This window comes from Candoia aspera, chromosome 2 (assembly GCF_035149785.1).
Source record: "Candoia aspera isolate rCanAsp1 chromosome 2, rCanAsp1.hap2, whole genome shotgun sequence".
Classification (NCBI taxonomy): domain Eukaryota; kingdom Metazoa; phylum Chordata; class Lepidosauria; order Squamata; family Boidae; genus Candoia; species Candoia aspera.
The window spans coordinates 136,641,163-136,660,847 of record NC_086154.1 but is presented as its reverse complement, the minus strand read 5'-3'; the positions used below and the strand labels follow the sequence as shown (position 1 = coordinate 136,660,847).

The window sequence follows — 19,685 nt, the reverse complement described above, 5'->3', positions numbered from 1 at the left end:
CACAATTGATGCAATTTTCCCAATGGATTTCAGGTCAGAAAATGTAAACTGGGGACAGAACCTTACTTTATTAATGAAACATACACATGAAGCACACATGGTCCACATTCGTCATATAACTTTCTCAATTTATTCTGAGTAAGCCACATGCCCGACTCCTCTTCACTACCTCATCACGTCAGCTCTTTGTGTATATTTTCCTTCAAATCCAGGACTCTTCCACACACCCAGCTCCAAAGTCCAAAAGGAAGGAAATCCCAGGACAGCAGGCCAATGCTTATCTTGCCCACTCCCAAAGGTGGTGTCAATGGCCAACTTGAAGATTTCCCTTTGGTTCAACATTTTCTCTCACAAACACACAAAAATGAGTGGTTTTGATTGGCTGATGTGCCTTTGTTTTAAAAACAAAAGCTTACGCAACCCTACAAAATAAGCAACTCCCAGGAGCCCAGACTGGTGGAATCTGATCCCTCAGTTGGATTCAGCTTGTTGAGCCAACGTCTTTTGAGCCATTTCCAGTGCACCTTCCTTAGTCCTGTTTCCTCCAATGAAGCCACTGGAATGCACAAAGACACAGTCCGGGATCCCACTGGCCTGGGAGAGATCCTCCTCACGTAAACCCCGCCACTCCTCCGGCAATGGCAATCTGTAGTGGGGGAAGAAAGATCAGAAGGTGAGCAGGGAGGTACAATCCTGAAGGATGGCCTACAAAGGGGTCCTTCTGGTGTTCTGGAGTTCACTTTCCAGAGAACTAGCCTGCCTGGCCAAAAGCAATGGACTGTTGGATCGTAGTCCCAAACACCTAAAGAGCTAGAGGAAAAGGCTACAGAGAATATGGGATGCGGCCTCTGCTAAGACACAATCGTGATGTTAAGAAGTCTTTATCCTGGAAACAAATATTGCTTATTTTATTCAACTTCCAGAACAAGTTGTTGTTACTCCTATTTTTGGAGGCGTGTGGGCCTTTGTCTCAGTTTTGACTCCTAGTGACTGCATGCACAAGTCCCTGCAGTTTCTTGGCAAGGTTCTTCGGAAGTGGTTTGCCCTTGCCTCTTTCCTAGGGCTGAGAGAGAGAGACTGGCCCAGGGTCACCCAGCTGGCTTCTTGCCTAAGGCAGGATTAGAATGCAGAGTTTCCCGATTTCTAGCCTGGTGCCTCAGCCACTACACCAAACTGGCTCTCTATTTCTATTTTACTGACAGAATAACTAAGGTGCAGAGAGCTGAATAAAGGGAAGCAGGAAGAAAGATGTGAGGAGCACAGGTGCATTAGTCAGTTTCAGCCAAAAATCAAAGATGAGGCTGAAGTTTAAAAACTGCAATGTGGCATAGAGAAACCTCTTGTGGGCCTAAGCCTCTCTCAGATGCCCACTGAAGGGATCACTTCATATATCTGATGAAGTGGCAAGCAACCTTATGCCACAATCTAGTCCTCAGTTTTAACAGATTTTACTCTTAATTCTGAATTGGATTTAATTTAAGCAGAGGGAGACACTAACAAAGATGTTGCCCAAAATTTGGGGCTCCCAAAGAGTGTGGAATTATAAAACGCTCCACTTACTGCTACTGTACTGTATTTCCCTAAAAGGAAGCTGCTGAATTTAAGATGACACTGGCCCCTCTGCCGCAACGTATCATGGGAAGAACAAACAGAAAAAAACTGATCTGTACCATTTGCTGTATACTCAGTGAATCTGAGGCAACCTTTCCATTTTAAAAATATGCTATGGGGGGAAAATATTAGCCTTTCTTTCAGGGAAATACAGGGCAAGTCAAAAGGTGTTGGGGAGCCACGCTCACCGGTTCCGAAAGGTTCGCAGCCCAGCCGGAACACACTGCACCCGCCATTGGCCACTGAGATCTGTATATAAGATGAATTTCAGGGGCTTCTTCACATCCATTGTTTGTTCCAGCTGCAAAAGATGCTCTTTCCATGGACAACCCCCCTGTGCCAGGACCAGAATTTCACCACTAGGATCCACCTGCCATAGAAAGAGATGCACATCATTCAGAAGTACTAGTTTTACCAGCCCAATGTCTGAGGGCAATTAATACACTAGAGGCCTTTACTGCTGTATTAGTGCAAATCGTAAGGTCTCCTATTGTAGACTCCAGTACAAAAGTAAGTTTGGCATCATCAGACTAACAGAGGTTTCAGTTCATTTCCCCTGGTTTCTAGTCCTCATAATGACAGAGGGAATCATGGAGATGCATCCTGAGTTCTAATGATTCCAGAACTGGAATGGAAAGCAGCAGCAAATGGCTTTTCATGCAGCTCTGGACGTATCATCTCCTTCCAGCTGTGAAGATGCAGCAGCACCTGTACATCACCACAAAGCTCCTTTTCCACCTTGGGAAAAATGAACGCTTAGCCAAAAAAAAAAGGGGGGGGGGTCGTTGACAGGTGTGTTTGTGAAGCTGGCTGCCTCTTAGGAAGTTGTGAGCAGCAGGGGTACCTCAAAGCGCTGTCGGATGGCATCCTCCACAAGGCTGCGTGCAGGGAGCCAGCTGCGGTAATAGTAATCTAGACGGTCTAAGAATTCATGGCCCACCAGCGCCATGGCCTTCTGGAAAGGAGCCTGGAAAAGAAGGATGGATTTGGCAATTAAAGTCTCAATCTGAGTGCACTTTTAAGGCAGGGCCAGGCAGCCTGTGCTGTATGTGTCCTTATCTTAACTGATTACATGAGGTGACACCGCTGGCTGAGCTGCCTCTGTGTTCCTCAGAGAAACCATCATCTGGCTGCCTCTTTCCTCCTAGCAGCTGTGAGTTGCTTCCTAGCCGGCCCAGCCCTTACACAGAGAGATACCAAGTAAGGATTTCCCAAACGGCCAGGCTCTCCAGAAAAAAGATCGTTGTGCTGAGTCGGTCATGGGTTGGCAAAGACTGCCATGCCACCCCCACCCCCAGAAGCTCCAGTGGAACTGGCACAAGGGGCCTCCTTCACTGTGACCCTCCATGGGTAGAACCATTGCCCCAGAAAGAAGTGAAAAAAGATTAAGACCGCCTGGGGGCCAAAGGACAGCAATATCAGCACCGGGCTGTTTCTTTTGTCTTTTTTTACATGCTTCAGTGCAGGAGGAGAGCTGTGTTAGTCTATGGTAGTCAAAGACCAGGAGGAGTCCAGCAGCACTGTTTCAGCCTGACACATTTTATTAAAAGGTGTATGCCTGACAAAGTCAGCTGTCGTTCATGAAAGCTTATGCTTTTTAATATAATTTGTTAGTCTGGAAAAGTGCTATTGGACTCCTCCTGACGTTTTCAGTGCTGCTGTGCTTTGCTTTTTTTTTTTTTTTTTAATCCACAGTGACTTTCCTTTGTATTTGATTTTACTGTCACCCAAACTGGCTCGGGGACGCGGTGGCGCTGCGGGTTAAACCGCTGAGCTGCCGATCGGAAGGTCGGCGGTTCAAAACCGCGCAGCGGGGTGAGCTCCCGTTGCTAGTCCCAGCTCCTGCTCACCTAGCAGTTCGAAAACATGCAAATGCGAGATTAATAGGTACCACTTCGGCGGGAAGGTAATGGCGTTCCGAGTCGTCATGCTGGCCACATGACCCGGAAGCGTCTACGGACAACGCCGGCTCTAAGGCTTAGAAACAGAGATGAGCACCGCCCCCTAGAGTCGGACACGACTGGACTTTACGTCAAGGGAAACCTTTACCTTTACCTAAACTGGCTCAAGGGTGGCTTCACGTATTTGCCAACCAAACCTCTGTCTTCTGAATCCTACCTCAGTGTCCTGATCCTTGTCATTCCAGCGAGGATTCAGGTACCCCACCCTGGAGCTCACGTTGGTGGTCATGGCATAGCGGGGCTCTTCATCCCACTGGGAGATGCCATTGTCGATCGCATCTATCTCCTCTACAAAGTTCTCATACAACTAAAAGGGACGAGGATGGGAATGAGAATAGGGTCAGTTCAGTGGAAAGCCCCCAAGGAATAGATCTTGGGAGTGCGTGGACAAAGGAGCCCATCAACAGCACTCTTTACATTCTCCCTGTAAATTATGCATTGAACCCACTGAATCTAAGTACGACTTGATGGCTTATCAGGGGTGAGGCCCTTCAGATACTGCTGAACTACAGTTCCCACTATACTTCCCTGCTGGACATGCTGGTTTGGGAATTACAGGCACTGTAGTCCAACACATCTAGAAGTTACTAAGTTGGAGAAAGCTGCTTCAGCTGCTGAAAAGGTCTCAATTATTTCTCTTTCCCACACATACATTTTCTTTCATACACACACACACACACACACACCCCATATGCATCTAGATACCTTGTCATAAAGCAGAGACACAACAGGATCTTCCTCCTTTAGGCCCAACTTGTTGGCTAAAATCTGGGAGCCAAAGTGGAAATATACCAGCCCGGCACTGCTCAGCTTGGTCTGCCAAGGTTTATCAGGTTTCAGGCTGTGCATTGACTCTTCAAATGACCTGTGGGAACAAGACAGGGTCGGAGGAGGCTGGGAGGGCAGCAATAGAGACAAAGTCATGCCACCTCAGGGAAGACCTTGGCTTTCCAAATTTCTCTTCTTCAGACTGGTAGAACTGGCATTTATAAATATATTTCAAAACCATGCATACAACAAAGAAACCTTGCCCAGAATGTGCATTCCTCTTTCTTAATGCTTCCCCTCCTCCCTTTGTGTCATGTCTTTTAGATTGTAAGGCCAAAAACAAGGACCGTATTAACTGTATTATCCCTGGGTCTGAAAGATGCTTTGAGAAACACTTTGTTATTTAAAATACTAAAAATAAAGTTGAATAATGGGAGTGCATCTGGCACAAGTTCTTTACCTCAGTAAGAAGCAGGACAAGGAATGAAAAACACTTCAGGTTCCATGTAATTTGTCACTTCTTCAAAGTGGAGAAATTCTCCTAAGGAGACCCTCCCCAATGGCCACTTAAGAGGGTAGAATCTAACCCAAGATTTCTGAAGACCATTAAATTTGGGGTTAACTGTCTTTCAAACTCCTCTTGGCTTCTTCACCTGCTGGACGGTGACACTTAATCACCAGGTTGAGATGGCAGAATAGGGAGGAAAAGTTTAAGGAATTCCTCGGTACCTCTGGTGATGGTCATAGCGATGTTTCTGAGGATCATATTCGCCCCCAACATCCACGACAATATCACATGCTGACAGCAGCTGGGGGTCTCGGGTCCGGATAATCTCTGCATCCTAAGGCCATAGTGTGTGACAACAACACAAGCAGTGAAACAAGTGCATAGCTATCAATCTTGCAGTTTCTGACCGCCTTCCCTTCTAACCCAGTTACAGTGAAAAAGAGATAAGAATCCAGGTGAGAGGATAACTTTTATTTAACTTCAGGCTCCATTTAGTTAGACAGTTTGCTTCACCAGGTAGCAGGTATCTGCATGATGAAGAGTTCTCTGTAATTCATTCAGGTTGTAGATTCAACTGCTGACAAAAAGCTGTTATAAATTAATATATATTTTTCCTGTTTTGTGCTTCAGGAATTCCAGAAGGAACAGGCTGGGATTAAAGTGTTGTGTTAGAAAGAACTTCGGGACATGATCCTTAAACTGAGGATGGACATAAAGGTTTCTGGAGCATGTGGAACCCATCCTTAGATGAGATCTTCCAAAGGAAAAATCCCAGCTAATAAGTTTCCCCAAATTATCTTTTATTGTGGGTGTGAAAGATACTGAAATATTATGTTTGTATGTTACACCCACCCACTTACATTCTAACATAAAAACTGACCTTAGAGAAAGAAATCAGCACCATAAAGAACTTGCCTTTTTAAAAATCATACCAGCTTCCATTTCTTATGATTATAAAGGTACCCTTGAAAGCATGTGGATAATATCTAGTGAAATCTCAGAAATCTAGGACAGCTGGGATATAGTTGTAATTACAGGGGCAGGACTAAGAGTAGAGTAAGAGTTCCAATGACTTACAATATAGTAAGTCTGCAAAAATTTGCAGCTTTAGTCACAGCTTCTTAAAAGTTATTTGTTTTCCATTTGTAAATCTCAGATAAAGGGATTCCTCTCATACCAGGATCCAGGTGGAGGAGGGAGAGTAACTTTTAACCCTTCCGTGCTCCCCATCAAGGCTCAATTGCCTTTACACCCGCAGTCATGCGATTACTGAAGATAACCGGGAAGAAAGATGCCAGCGCTTGTGTGTGTATCTGCGAAGCCTCTCCGGGAGGATTCCCCCCAAAAAAAGAGCAATGCCAGCATGTTGTGCTTGGCTGATGGGATCTGAAAAAGCACATCTCCACGCACCCCAAGGGAAAAGAAAGACTTCTTAATTTAATCCTACATCACGTCATAAGCAGAGGGCAGATACCCTCGCTATGTTTGGACTGCAGTTCCTACAATGCCTTCATATTGGCCATGCCGGCTGAAAAAGCAAGGACCCGGGGTCCAAAACCATATGGAAAGTATCGGCTTCCCCCAAGCCCCAAATTCTGGCTGGGAACCATAGGAACTGTAGTCCAACACCTCGGGAAGACACGGATGAGAAAGGCTGCTCTGGAAAGAGGTCCTATTGCACCGGCTTGCCAGGACTGCTTCGTACCTATGGGGTGGGACTGCCTACCTGGTAAGAGGGAAGCAGCCTCAAGAGGAAGCACGCGAGCGCCTCGTCGCAGTGGAAGGTGCCCCCGTGGGTGCCGATGCGGGGTGGGCGCGCACGCTTGGGGCCCGGCATGAGGCTCCGAGTCGCGCGGGGAGCCCAAGCGAGGACACGGAGCATGCGCATAGCGGGGGTTGCCCGGATCCAAGCCTGATTTCCGCCGCCAGAGTTGGTAGGGCGCCTTTACCGTATTCCTGCGAGCCGGGGCGCGTAGATTTTCTTCTCCCCAGCCCCTTCCCCCGTGGGACAATATCCTTTCCTGGGGAAGAAGAAATCCTGCAGACGTTCGAGTTAGAAATAGAAACGCAAAATCCGCCATCCCACAATATCAAAAGTTGTGCAATCCTTACACACCACCGACAATCTCTTCCAACTTCTTGTAAACGAAAAAGACTGTTCACGGGCCCAGTTTGCGATTGCGGGCGTAAGCGGGACCAGGTAGTACGCGCCTGCAGTGGCGCCCGCGACGGGAGTAGAGCGGCAAACCTCCCTTGTGCGAAAAACAGAATTAAAAATATTCAACATATAAACTGTTTCTTTAAAAAAAAGCTGCCTTCCAAGGCAAAACTTTGTATAACACGTTACAGGAGATAGACACCCACACACTCAGCCCAGGTTATTTCACAGGATGTTGGGGTAAATAGGCCGGAGTGCTCGGTATGTTGCCTTGAGCTCCTGAATTAAAAAAATAGAAAAAGGGATGGTGGTGGTATAAATCTAATAAACATTGTTTTTAAAATGTCGTCGAAACCAATGAAAATATTTAAAAAGTGAATGAGTCATTAAACCCGCCCCCTTGCATTTGAGTTCTGAAGCCTTTACTTTCAATATGTCCTAGAGCAGTGTTTCTCAACCTTGGCAACGTGAAGGTGTGTGGACTTTGACTCCCAGGCCAGCCATGCTGGCTGCGGAATTGAAGCACCAAAAATTGGTTCAAAAAGTCCACCGCCTCCATGAGACCAATACGTGGAAATGAGAGAAAGAGCTGAGAGGCCGCTATGTTAATAGTCTCTTCCTCCTAGTCCATTAACTTTCATCCTTCCAGAGAAGTATGTGGGCAGAAATCGTGCTGTTCTGATGGTCAAATAATTTATGCCTCAGTAAGTAGGCCAGCAAGTATTTATTTATTTTTCAAATTTTGCTACCGCCCATCTCCCCCAAAAGAGGAGTACTGTAGTTGCAGTTTTGATGTGGGACAACTCGAGGAAAGTGGTTGTGGGTTCCCCTTTCTTCTCCCTCACATCAAGCATCTCCAGCTAGTGGGAAGACCAACCACTAATCACTCTGGTGGGACCGGATTGGGTGACTGTGGGCAAGTGCCTAGAACAGAGGATTTCACAAACATCCCTCTCTTGACCTTGGGTCCAGCAGTCCTCTGGAAGAGGGTTAAACTTGTGTGCAAAGAACCAAATGTGGCAGGATGTAAGCTAAACTGGGAGAGTGTTACGGAGTATTGTGAGAGCTCCTTCCCACTTCATCCTGTGTTCCCCCACTGCACGTGCAACCTGTCAACCCTGCTGGTTTTGTTTTGTTTTTTGCCATGCAATGTATCAGTTTAGAAATCACTCTCATTTGGGCATGAATGACAGTTTCTACCTCTTGATTTAATAATAGACTGATGTGGTGTCATGCCATTTATTTGTAACTGTGAGAACTTGGTTTCACAGTGGCAAAAACTAGAAGGCAGTAGCCAGTTTTTTAAAAATGGGTCAAGTGCTAAACGTGTGTTTGAAAACAGATCTAATGTCCTTTCAGAAGAATTCTATACTTGTGTACATGAGGAGTCCACTTGATTGGTACATTCTGAAGTACTGGTCAAGCATTATATGGGTACATGCCTCTACAGAAGTCAGGTGTTTGATCTTTTCTGCAGTCTAAAGAAAAAAAATAGGGATACTTTAAACCAATTAGAGATAATTACATTGAAGCATAACTTTTTTTCATAAGGCTTTATTAATTTTTCAGAATATAATTAAAACACAAAAGACAAACATAGAACAGATAGAGTACAAGTCTAAAAAAGAAACAAAAAAAACTAAAACAGTGTAAGAATAGACAGAAAAACATAAAAGACAGGTGACTTCCGACCTTCTCCAATACAGATATAAAAGCAACTAAAAGTTACTCTCTTGCTATTAATTAAACATTTAGTAATGTTATTTCTCTAAATTCAAACCATTTAACCATCCAAACCCAAAATCAGAACTTCATTTTTTTCCGTTACAAGCAAATAGTCCAAAAGTGGCTTTTAAATTTAGTATAGGTAAAGGTAAAGGTAAATCCAGTTTCAGTATTTTTTTTCTTATCAATGCTGTCAGTTTAGCCATTTGCGCCAGTTCCATTAACTTAATCATCCAATCCTCCATTGAGGGAATTTGTGCATCCTTCCATCTTTGAGTGTATAAACGTCTTGCTGCTGTTATCGTATATAAGAACAGAGTCCCATGTTGCTTCTCAAATTGTTGATCCATCAAACCCAAGAGAAACAGCTCTGGTTTCAGTTGTAATTTGAGGATCTTTTGAATAATAGTACATATTTGATTCCAGAAATTCTTAGCTTTTCCACAAGTCCACCATAAATGGAAGTTCCTTCACCCTGTAAACATTTCCAACAAACATTTGGTACCCCATTATACATTTTGGACAGCTTATCAGGAGTTAAATACCAACGGTACATCATTTTATAAAAATTCTCTTTCAAAATTATAATTCAAAGTAAATTTCATACCATTGTTCCACATATTCTCCCACTGTTCCAGCATAATATTATACCCAAAATTCTTAGCCCATTTAATCATACAATCTTTAACATACTCATCTTCTAAATTCAGTTGCAACAACATTTTATACGTCTTCTTAATAAGATGCTCATCATTTGTACAAAGTTCCATTCCAAATTTTGCTTTTTCATTAACAAAATTATATACCTTCTTATCCAAATTAAACCTTTCTGACAGTTGTGCGAAATTAAACCAGTGGCAAATATGACCTTCCAGTTCTAGTTGTTCCCTAGTTTTAAATTTAGTATAGGTAAAGGTTTCCCTTGACATTAAGTCCAGTCGTGTCCGACTCTAGGGGGCAGTGCTCATCTCCGTTTCAAAGTCGAAGAGCCGGCGTTTGTCTGTAGACACTTCTGTGGTCATGTGGCCGGCATAACTAAACGAAACGCCATTACCTGCCCGCCGAAGCGGTACCTATTAATCTACTCACATTTGCATGTTTTTGAACTGCTAGGTTGGCAGGAGCTGGGACTAGCAACAGGAGCTCACCCGGTCATGCGGATTCGAACCGCCGACCTTTCGATCGGCAAGCTCAGCAGCTCAGCGGTTTAACCTGCAGCACCACTGCATCCCTAAATTTCGTATACCTTCTTCAAAATTCAGCGTAGCTTGGTTTGACTGTCATCTCTCTTCTAAAAAAAAAGCTTCTTGAGGGGACAACCACATAGGTACATATTGGTTTATATTTATTCCAAATCCTTAGTATGGCACGCCTAACAAAATGATTTTTAAAATCTTTATTAACTTTAGCTTTATTATACTACAGGTAGCCATGCCACCCAAATTGGAGATCATGTCCTTCTAGTTCCAATAATTTCTTGTCCTTCAAAGTCACCCCGTCCTTCATCCATAGCAAACAGCAGGCAACAAAATACAATTTCAAATCAGGCAAACCTAGACCTTGTTCTTTGGCATCTTGTAACAATTTATACTTGATTCTTGGTTTCTTCCCTTAATGAACTTAGCAATATCTTTCTGCCATTGTTTAAACGGTAACTCTGCTGTCAAAATCTGTATTGTCTGGAACAAAAACAACATTCTAGGCAAAACGTTCATCTTAATCACAGATATCCGACCCATCATTGACAGTTGTAATTTTTCCCACCTTAACAAGTCTTTCTTAATATCACTCCACAATTTAACATAGTTATTCTGAAACAACATACAATTTGTGTTTGATAATGTCACCCCCAAATATCTGACCTTTTTTTCAATTTTAAAACCAGTCTTATCCATCAACATTTCTTGATTGTGTGTAGTCATATTCTTGATCAACATCTTTGTTTTTTGTTTAAGTCCAGCTAATGACCCAAATTCCTTTTATTTCTTCATCAAATGTTCAACAACGTTCAAAGGGTCTTGTAATATTAAAACTAAATCATCAGCAAAGGCCCTCAGTTTGAAGACCTCCTTCTTTATCTTCAAACCCTTTATTTGATCATCTTGTCTAATGTCCCTATTCAGGACTTCCAAAACTAGGATAAAAAGTAAAGGTGACAAAGGACATCCTTGCCTTGTTCCTTTCTGTATATGACAAGGCTCAGTTAAACTGCCATTTACAATAATACGAGCTTTTTGAGGCACATAAATTGATTTAATTCCTTGTATAAAATTGTCTCCAAAGTCCCTATTTTCCAAAACTTTGAACATAAATGTCCAGTTCAAATTGTCAAAGACCTTCTCTGCATCTAAAAAGATGAGAGCTGCTTGCTGTTCATTGTGGTGTTGTAAAAATATTCTATAATGTCCAAAACTATTCTTACATTGTATCTTAACTGCCTTTTGGGTAGAAACCCACATTGTTCTTGGTGAATAAAGTCCTGTAAAATTTTCTTCATTCTTTCAGCCAATATTGAAGCATATATTTTATAATCATTGTTCAACAATGAAATTGGTCTATAATTCTTAGAGTAATATCTTGGCCTTCTTTTGGTAAAAGTGCAATATTGGCTTCTTTTCAAGAGTCAGGCATTGCAGAGCCCAGCAAAATAGAATTCATCAATCTTTGAAAAGGCTGAAGAAGCTGATCCTCAAAGCACCAATAATACAATGCTGGCAAACCATTTGGACCTGGTGCTTTCCCCAGTTTGGTTCTTTTTATAGCTTTCACTATTTCAAAAGTAGTTATAGGATTGCTCATTAATAATTTCTGTGATTATGAGAGTTTTGGTAATTTTTGTTTGTCCAAATACTCATCTATCTTTTCCAGAGAAACTTCTTGCCTTTTATACAAATTGGAAAAAAAAGTGGTGGAACGATTTCTTAATTCCTTCATTATCCATTAATTCAATATTTCCTTCTTGAATTTTTAATATCATTTTTTCCTCTTTCCTTCCTTAATTTATAGGCCAACCATCTTTATTGGCACACTCAAAATGTCTCTGTTTAACATAATTCAATTTTGTCTCAATTTCCCTCAGTCAACATAGATAATTGTTGGTATAATAATTTAAGTTGGTGAAAAATACCAGTATCCACTGGGTTTTTCTGTAACTCAATTTCTTTTACTTTAATTTGATCCAAGATAGTTTGCATTTTTTGTTGACACTTCTTTTTTATATTACAATTATGGTAAATGAATGTCCTCTCATAACTGCCTTACTGGTGTCCCAAACAGTTTTTAGGTCAGTCCCTTTGTCCAAGTTGATGTCAAAAAAATATTTTAAACTCCTCTTACAATCAGCCAAAATGTTTTCTCTTTGTAAAATAGCTTAATTCAATTTCCATCTAAAAGCCATAGATGGTCTCTTTATTTTCAAACTTACTGGATTGTGATAAAAAAAAGTCTTTGGTAAAATATCAACCTTAAACTTTTATTGGCTAAATTATTTGAAATCCGTATCATGTCAATTCTTGAAACAGATTTATGTCTTTCTGAGTAAAAGGTATATTCCCTTGCTAATCCATTTTTGTGTCACCAGGAATCTACTAATGCCAAATTGTCTATCATGTCAAAAAAGGACTGTGGGAGTCTTCCTTGTTTAAGCTTAATTTCCTTTTTAGATGTCTTGTCCACTCTTGGGGAAGTTACACCATTCCAATCTCCTAGTAGACACCAGCTTTGATATGAAAAAAGGTGACAATTCATTCAGGATATGTCTAAAAAATTTACTTTTATCCTCATTTGGTACATATATCCCCACAACAATGGATTTAAGTGCATTAAGCTCGACTTCCACTGCTACATATCTGCCATGTTTGTCAGAAAGCAATAAACGTGGTTTCAGTTGTGATTTAACATATATTACAAGTCCATTTATTTTCTTCAAACCTGCTGAAATAAATTCCTCTCCTAAATTTTTATTCATCAAATATTCAATATCTTTTTTTCTTATTTGAGTCTCCTGCAAGCATATCACGTCATGGTTTAATTTCTTCAAATAATGAAAAAAAAATTCCAAGTAAGATAAGTGCAAACCATGATTAAGCAGACATCAGATCAGAGTCCTTAGATGTGGCACCCATGTCTATACCTTGTAGAGCAGATTCTAGGGATCCAGTTCCAGGTGCAGGTTTCTCATCTATACCCAGATCCAAATTAGATCCATATCTAGCAAGAAAGTCTTTGGCCTTATAGATGGAGGTCAATCTGAATCTTTGCTGTTGGAACATAAAACTTACACCTTCCAATCTTTCCCATCAAAAAAACAATTTTATTCTTTTTCAGAATCTGTTAAAAAAGCATAGTCTTTTCTGTTCTGCAAAATTCCTCAAAATCCTTACAGGAATCTCTTTTAAAACAATTATATCCACACTGTCAATATTTAACTTGATTCAAAGTGAGTTTGCAAAACCTGGTAAATTGATTTATTGACAGGTTCAGTACTGAAGGTCAGGAAGCAAAGACTTGGAAGAGGAATGGGGTTACACACAATTTTTATTTTGCATGATATTTTGCAAAGTATCGTGTCCATTGGATTGGTTACATCACAGAGTTAATTAAAATGCAATTTGCCATTACAGTTAATGTGATTTTTTTTTCCATGTCAGAAGCACCTACCAAGGCATGATTGATTGTGATTGATAAGGTTAACCTTATTGATTGGGTTAATGCTCATTATTGAATAAGCTCATCATATATATTGAGTGAAGGTGAATAAATGGTGCATAAATTAAATCATACTTCTCCTACACATCTTCCCCATACTGTACATGATATTCCCCAACACAGTGGAGTCTGATTTCCCAGCGCTTGATGCAAATGGTCCTCAAGCACTTATTATGGACTGGCATGGCTAGTTGGCATTCCTGTGGTTCCTGCTTTCACTTGTTACCACTTTTAGCTAAGGTTGTGAATTCCAAGTGTTGGATTACTTTGGGTTGAATTTCTAGTATTCCTTATTGGAAAATACATGCAAATTGGGATTCATAGTTAACCTGTCCAGGTTTACCCCACTCCAAGCTAAAATGGCCATGGAGGGCAGTGACCAGCATTCAAGAAGGGGAGGTGTGTCTGAAGGAGCTGGGCATATTCAAGCCTGACTGCATCATCACACACTACCAGTGAGGCATTGTAGATTGTGTAAATGGCAAGACGAGGAGAAAAGCAGCACTGTAAAACTGGAATAGCTGAAGGTAAATTTAAGCTGTCTCTGTTGTTGGCAAAAGATAGAGTGAATGCAGTATCATGCGAAAATATCCTTTAAAAATGGCTAGTGGAGCATCTTCATGCTATGAGCAGCAGTACGTGAGGATGAGCCTGCTGATGCTTCAGACCAGATCTCCAAATTTCTTCCCCCAGTGGTTTCATGAAAGGAGTGAAGCAGCAGTTATAGGCATGCGATCTCAGCAACCTAGTTCTGCAGAGCTTTGCCCATTAACTTCAAGGCGCCATCTTATTCCTCATGCTGTTCAGTATTTCGAAACAATTTATATAGCAGCATTAAACCTTTAAAGCATCAGTAGACTCAACCTAAAATATGTGATATGCACATACAGTACGTATGTTTAGGAAGTTTTTATGGTCCCTTCCAATTGATGTAATTTTCACTCCTCCAGTCCTTAGAAAGCTTTTCAAATGTGACCCAACCTCAAAATTCTGAGAGCCTCACACAAGTCAGCCACTCTACCTGATTACTGGGAAGAGCACTGGAGCCCACACACACCTGTTCCACATTTGCTTACTTGGTGCTTTATTCTTCCTTTGTTGGGATGTTACAAATACTGGATCATCTTCAACAGGAATCTGCTCACTTGGTGCTTTATAGAACCCCTATAAAGGGGGCTTAAATGATTTATTTCTGAGCAAACACATAAATCAATCACTCAAAAGGTCCCCCCCCATTTTTTTTATTAATAAGATAACCGAGCATTACACTTAAAACTGCAAAAAACCCTATTCAATCATTCTTTATTATTAAAGCTCTGGAATATTATATTTAAATATCAGACCTTTATCTGTTAGAAAAAAAGCCAAAAGATGTACAGAGGAATAAAAAGATAGCATTCATCTCTAAGTTTCCATCATCATCATTACCACCACCACTACTGTATAATTAAAATATAGATTTGTCTCTTTAAATCATTGTATTTGATTTTTATAAAGTGCATGACAATTTCTTACACAAGGCAACAAAAAAGAAATGATTTGTGTTCCACATTGTGTAGCTACCCCTCTCTAACTGTACAGGTTTGGCTTTTACACGCAGAGGTGGCAGCAGCAGCCTAGCATCTTTCAGAAAGAGCAGCTCTGATTCAAACGTCATTGTTCTTAAAGCCGCTAAAACCAATTCACATGGAATATTTTCAGCCTATATCAAATAGCTATTTATACAATTATGCCGCAAACTGCTGCAAATTGTTCAGCGTAGGCCTTATTAATGGATTTAACATAAAGGCCGGGCAGCCAAGATACTTCCCCAAGTATTTAGAAAATACAATGGCAAACTTTATTCTCTTAGCGACTGCAGTGACAAATCCATTTATTTAGGTTTAGAATCAGCTCTATCCGCGTGGCTTCGAACAGATAACCAAACAAAACAGAACTATTGTTCTTCTCCCTCCACTCTCCATTCTCACAAATAAAGGAAATGGGGGGGAAAATACACCAGAGATTTTGAAAAAGATTTACAATAGAATTAAGAATCATTTTTACATTCGATAGCCTAGGCCTGGTTCATCTTAGTAACTTGACAGGCTTGTAACGAGCATGACGTTAAAACATTGCTGTATTCAGTTGAGTGCACAGGATTTGGGAGGCTAATTAGTTCCACTCCTCTCCTAGGCAGAAAAGCTTTAACTACTAGACCACTACCACCACCACCCTCATTTATCCTTTCGGGCTTGGAGATTATTTCCTGATATGGGATATATGGATTCCAAATCTTATATCCATGACCGCAGCTCCTATAAGACCTTGTTATTGTTCTAACCATGAAAAAATGGCAAAAATGTCTAATGGTAAAGATACATACACACACATACCAGATTGCAAATTAGCATGCTTATGCTCTAGCAGCATTTTAAATAGCAGACAAGTTAGCAATGTCTATATAGTGCATTCGGTGTTGAATACCTGAATGTTTTTCTTCTAAATGGTTGGGTCTCTTTCAATACTTGATACCACCAAGGAACTCAAATTTGCCACAACTCCATTCTGCATCTCTACCATGTATTTGCAGATGTGATTTCAGTTTTTAAAGGTCAAGTGTTCTTGACTCAAGCATCTGGTAGACACAAACCCATCCTATCTTTAAAATTATTTATCAGCTAAGATGCTGAGACGTAGTACAAATGTTGATAAGAGTGTCCTAAAAAAGCCCATTCAAATGACTAAAGCTAAGGAGGGTTCACTGAAGCGATGATGTGCTTCTGCAATTGAAAGGGCAAAGTTTTGAAAAGGAGATATTACAAGTTGTTTGTTTATATAATGAGAAATTCAATGTATCTTTCCTTTCTGGGTTGCAAAAGTTTGAGCTTTAATAATGTGTCCATGGAAAGGGAGCTAGCTGTCCTATTGATGGACGAGGGGCACCCACGCACATGTGCTCACACACATCCAACCACAGGGACTTGTTCCATGTGGGTGGGCTGCCTTTGTGCCAACTCTCAGAGAAGTACAGAAGGAAGTTAAGGCTTTGATGAAGCCTTCCAATCCCAGTAATTTAGGTTAATTTCAGAGTAAAACAATCTAATCATTCTGGAAAAAGATAAATTGCTTTGCAGCAAACTCAAGGCACTTTCACAAGAATTACTGTCTACTCTATTACCCTACTGACACCTAGTGAGCAAAGGGGAGATTTCAATGTCCATCTCCACCTTCTATCATCATCTGTAAAATCTAACCAGCACAATCTAAAAAAAAATGCTTATCTAATCTGTTCCTATCCATGTAATATAATTACTTTATTTTACCTAATACATTAAAATATGTAGAGATGTATGGTGTGCAAACTGCTGTTATCACCAAGATTTAAAACCAAATAGAACTACTCAATGCTGAATGTTCAACATGTCTTTGAAATAAGCAATATATATTTTATGAACAGGCCTCCATCTAAGTGACAGCAGGAGAACATTCATCCATAATCATGTTTGCTCTTTCAAACTGACAATTAACTTATCTTTTAATTGTGCAGTCTTAATAAATCTCTCATTCAAATGCTTGTAGACTCCTTCATCAAAGAGAAATTGGTCCAAGTGTTATTTCATATTATCTGGGACCAATGCAGCAAAAAACTACTCAAACCACACAGATTCTTGGTGAAGACATTACTGATGACAAGTTCTTTTCCTTATCAACAAATGGCTCATACGTGCTTAATTTTTCTAGAGATCATGTAGCCCAGAGGTTGTCAAACTTAAGAGTAAATGTTTTACCAGTATCAAAAACAAATTAGTTTCAGCCTCCCAAGGATTACTAAGAACTGACGCAAACATTATAGCCCCAACATGGAAACAACTGAAAATTGCTTATTCTCTGATAATTAAGGTGGGTTTGTACATGATTTAATCTGACCATAGGGATCCTTTCCACACCTGCTAAAAAGTGATGCCAAACCATTTTTCTGAACAAACTGAACATTCTTGGATAGATTAAAAGTCAGTACTATACTATTGGATTATTCCTCATCAACTGTTGGTACTTAGTAGCGTCAGACACTGTGCAAGGCTGGAAGAGGCAAACACGGCCACGCTTTTAATAGTGCAGAGATCCTGGAGGAACCTGGTTATTAAGAACACCCCCATATTCCCCACTGAGGAGTGTATGATTAGTTCCAAAATCTTCCATTTCCTATTATAGATCATTTAGGGCTAAAAATGTGCTGGCACATTTCTATGCACTTGACAAATAGTATTAAAAAAAACCCCAAGAAGATGGTTATTTATTCTGATGAATCTCTCTTCTATTCCTCATTTGGCTAATAAATACATTTTGTTGTTGCTGCTGCTGAAGCATCTTGGTATTTGGCAGGAAATTATAGGAAGAAGTGCACATTTTAAATAAAAATGGGCATTTTGTTATTTCTGTGTATTACAATTATACAGGACTGAAAGCTTTTAATAGAGTATAGTAAGGAGAATACCGAGGTTCCATTTTCTCTGAAACCCTAAATTCCACCCATTCTTGGTGGGTGCTCTTGCACAATCAGTATCTTCCTATTCCCACACTACAGAGGCTTGAAAACCAATACTTTGTTTCATCGCTGCAAAGTAGCAACAGAGAAAGCCGTTCAATTTTGAAGGGCAGCTGGGGTGGGGGGAGTTAAGTTGCTGCTCAGCAGCAAGGCCAAGAAAGAGACTGGGGATGTATCAAGAGTGTGGCTCTTCACGTAGCATAGGGGGAAAAGGAAGAAATCAAATTCTCACTGATAGAATATACACAACTTCATGTGGGATAAAACTTTCAGTCTGTTGCCAGTGGAAAGCTGGGCTGACTCTCACTCTTGACTTCCATGTGTTTTTTCCTCAATGGCCACTCAGGAGATTTCATTGCCGAAGACTTCAAGAACCAGTGGAGTGAGCTGCATGCTATGTTCGGGTAGGAAGGAGAGGTAGCGATATTGCTTGGAATGCTCCTCGTTCAGGCTTCTCAAGTCTGCGAGTTTCTGGATCATCTTGGGATAGAGCAAGTGGTTGCCCGGAGCGGGGTGTCGGCAAAGAATATAGGTCTGCAGGATTTGCGAAAGATGGTCCTGGATGGACTCCACCAGAGCTGTGTCCTGAACGCCAGGGCGGTCTAGGAAACAAAACACATCACACCCTCTTACATGATGGACATAGGCAATAGCATCAATGACAGGACCTGTGTGTGCTCCACTTATACTTAATTCCACTTTTTTCCTCTCCTAATACTAGTTTCTATTCATTCTCTTAATTCCGCCCCCCTACCCTAAGAGTCACAATAGAAGTTTTTCGAAATCACTTAAAAATAATTCTGAATTTGCCATTGGATCCACATATCCATTCCACGTCATGTGCCAGAAACAGAAAAGGGAGGACCAAAACAAGATTCAGAGATATTGGAAAACCCTAAGTCAGTGAAAGGTATTAGGTGCAGTGGCACAGCTTGAACACATGATTTAAAAAAGAAAGTAACTGGCAATGAAGAAAGCAATTCTTTGGAAGAGAGGCAGAGTATTTATTTCAATATTTCAATTATGAGACAGCTTGGACCTTTTAAAGACCATGCTTTTGCATTAAAAATAAAATTGAAGTTTGCATGGGCCACAGACCAGATCTATACAGCTCAACCCTGGCTTGCGCGATCACAAACCCATGTCAACTTATTACCACCAACCCTCTGCTACTTGCTCTTAGGTTCAGAAAGAAAAACACAACTTGTTCTGGATAGAAGAGTGTACCACTGTTGTGATTTTGCTCAACCACTGGAACTCTCTACCGAAAGATCTCGAAGGGGATGCTGTTGAGATACCATTCACCACTTGCAGTTACTGGTTGCTTCCTTGTGTCTGCTTGAAAGAAACCATCCGCTTAATGAGTAAAGCATTGCTTCAGCACATTTAATTTCCTCAGCATTTTGGGTCAAACAGAGAGAATAGGCCTGGGTCAGAAATAGTTCACTCTTGTAACCGCATGCTGATTAATCACAAAGAACAAGCACACCCAGATTGCAGTGCAGGTACGGATGCTTTCAAACAAAGGATTTCTGTACAATTGCTCTACCTTGTTCATGGAATGGTACAGGTGGTTAATTTGTAACTTTCCCCCATTATTTTGGCCCTTTTTCTTACTGCCTAGAATCCATTAAAGAGGGGATAGCCTTATAGAGGACAGTGGTAGATGATGTCATTCTAAAAGCATTGCTAGAGGTGTTCCAGATGACAGCACAGCCC

At 40.9% G+C, this 19,685-nt stretch overlaps 2 protein-coding genes across 3 annotated transcripts in view; both read right to left on the bottom strand.

Annotated features, from left to right (window-relative positions):
- Positions 1-49: 49 nt before the first annotated feature.
- MYG1 (MYG1 exonuclease) lies at positions 50-6,773 on the bottom strand. The gene is made up of 7 exons (XM_063293806.1): positions 6,575-6,773; positions 5,070-5,182; positions 4,278-4,437; positions 3,730-3,879; positions 2,456-2,578; positions 1,800-1,981; positions 50-646 (listed from the first exon to the last, which is right to left on the bottom strand). Exons 1-7 carry the CDS (start codon positions 6,734-6,736, stop codon positions 472-474), a joined length of 1,065 nt encoding a protein of 354 aa, XP_063149876.1. The 5' UTR covers positions 6,737-6,773; the 3' UTR covers positions 50-471.
- Positions 6,774-14,667: 7,894 nt separating this feature from the next.
- The window catches only part of VDR (vitamin D receptor), an 83,750-nt gene continuing 78,732 nt past the window's right edge, over positions 14,668-19,685 (bottom strand). For both annotated transcript variants that reach the window (XM_063293804.1, XM_063293805.1), the window contains exon 10: positions 14,668-18,568. In XM_063293804.1, coding sequence (XP_063149874.1) covers positions 18,309-18,568 — 260 coding nt within the window. In that variant the 3' untranslated portion in view covers positions 14,668-18,308. The remainder of the gene's footprint in view (positions 18,569-19,685) is intronic.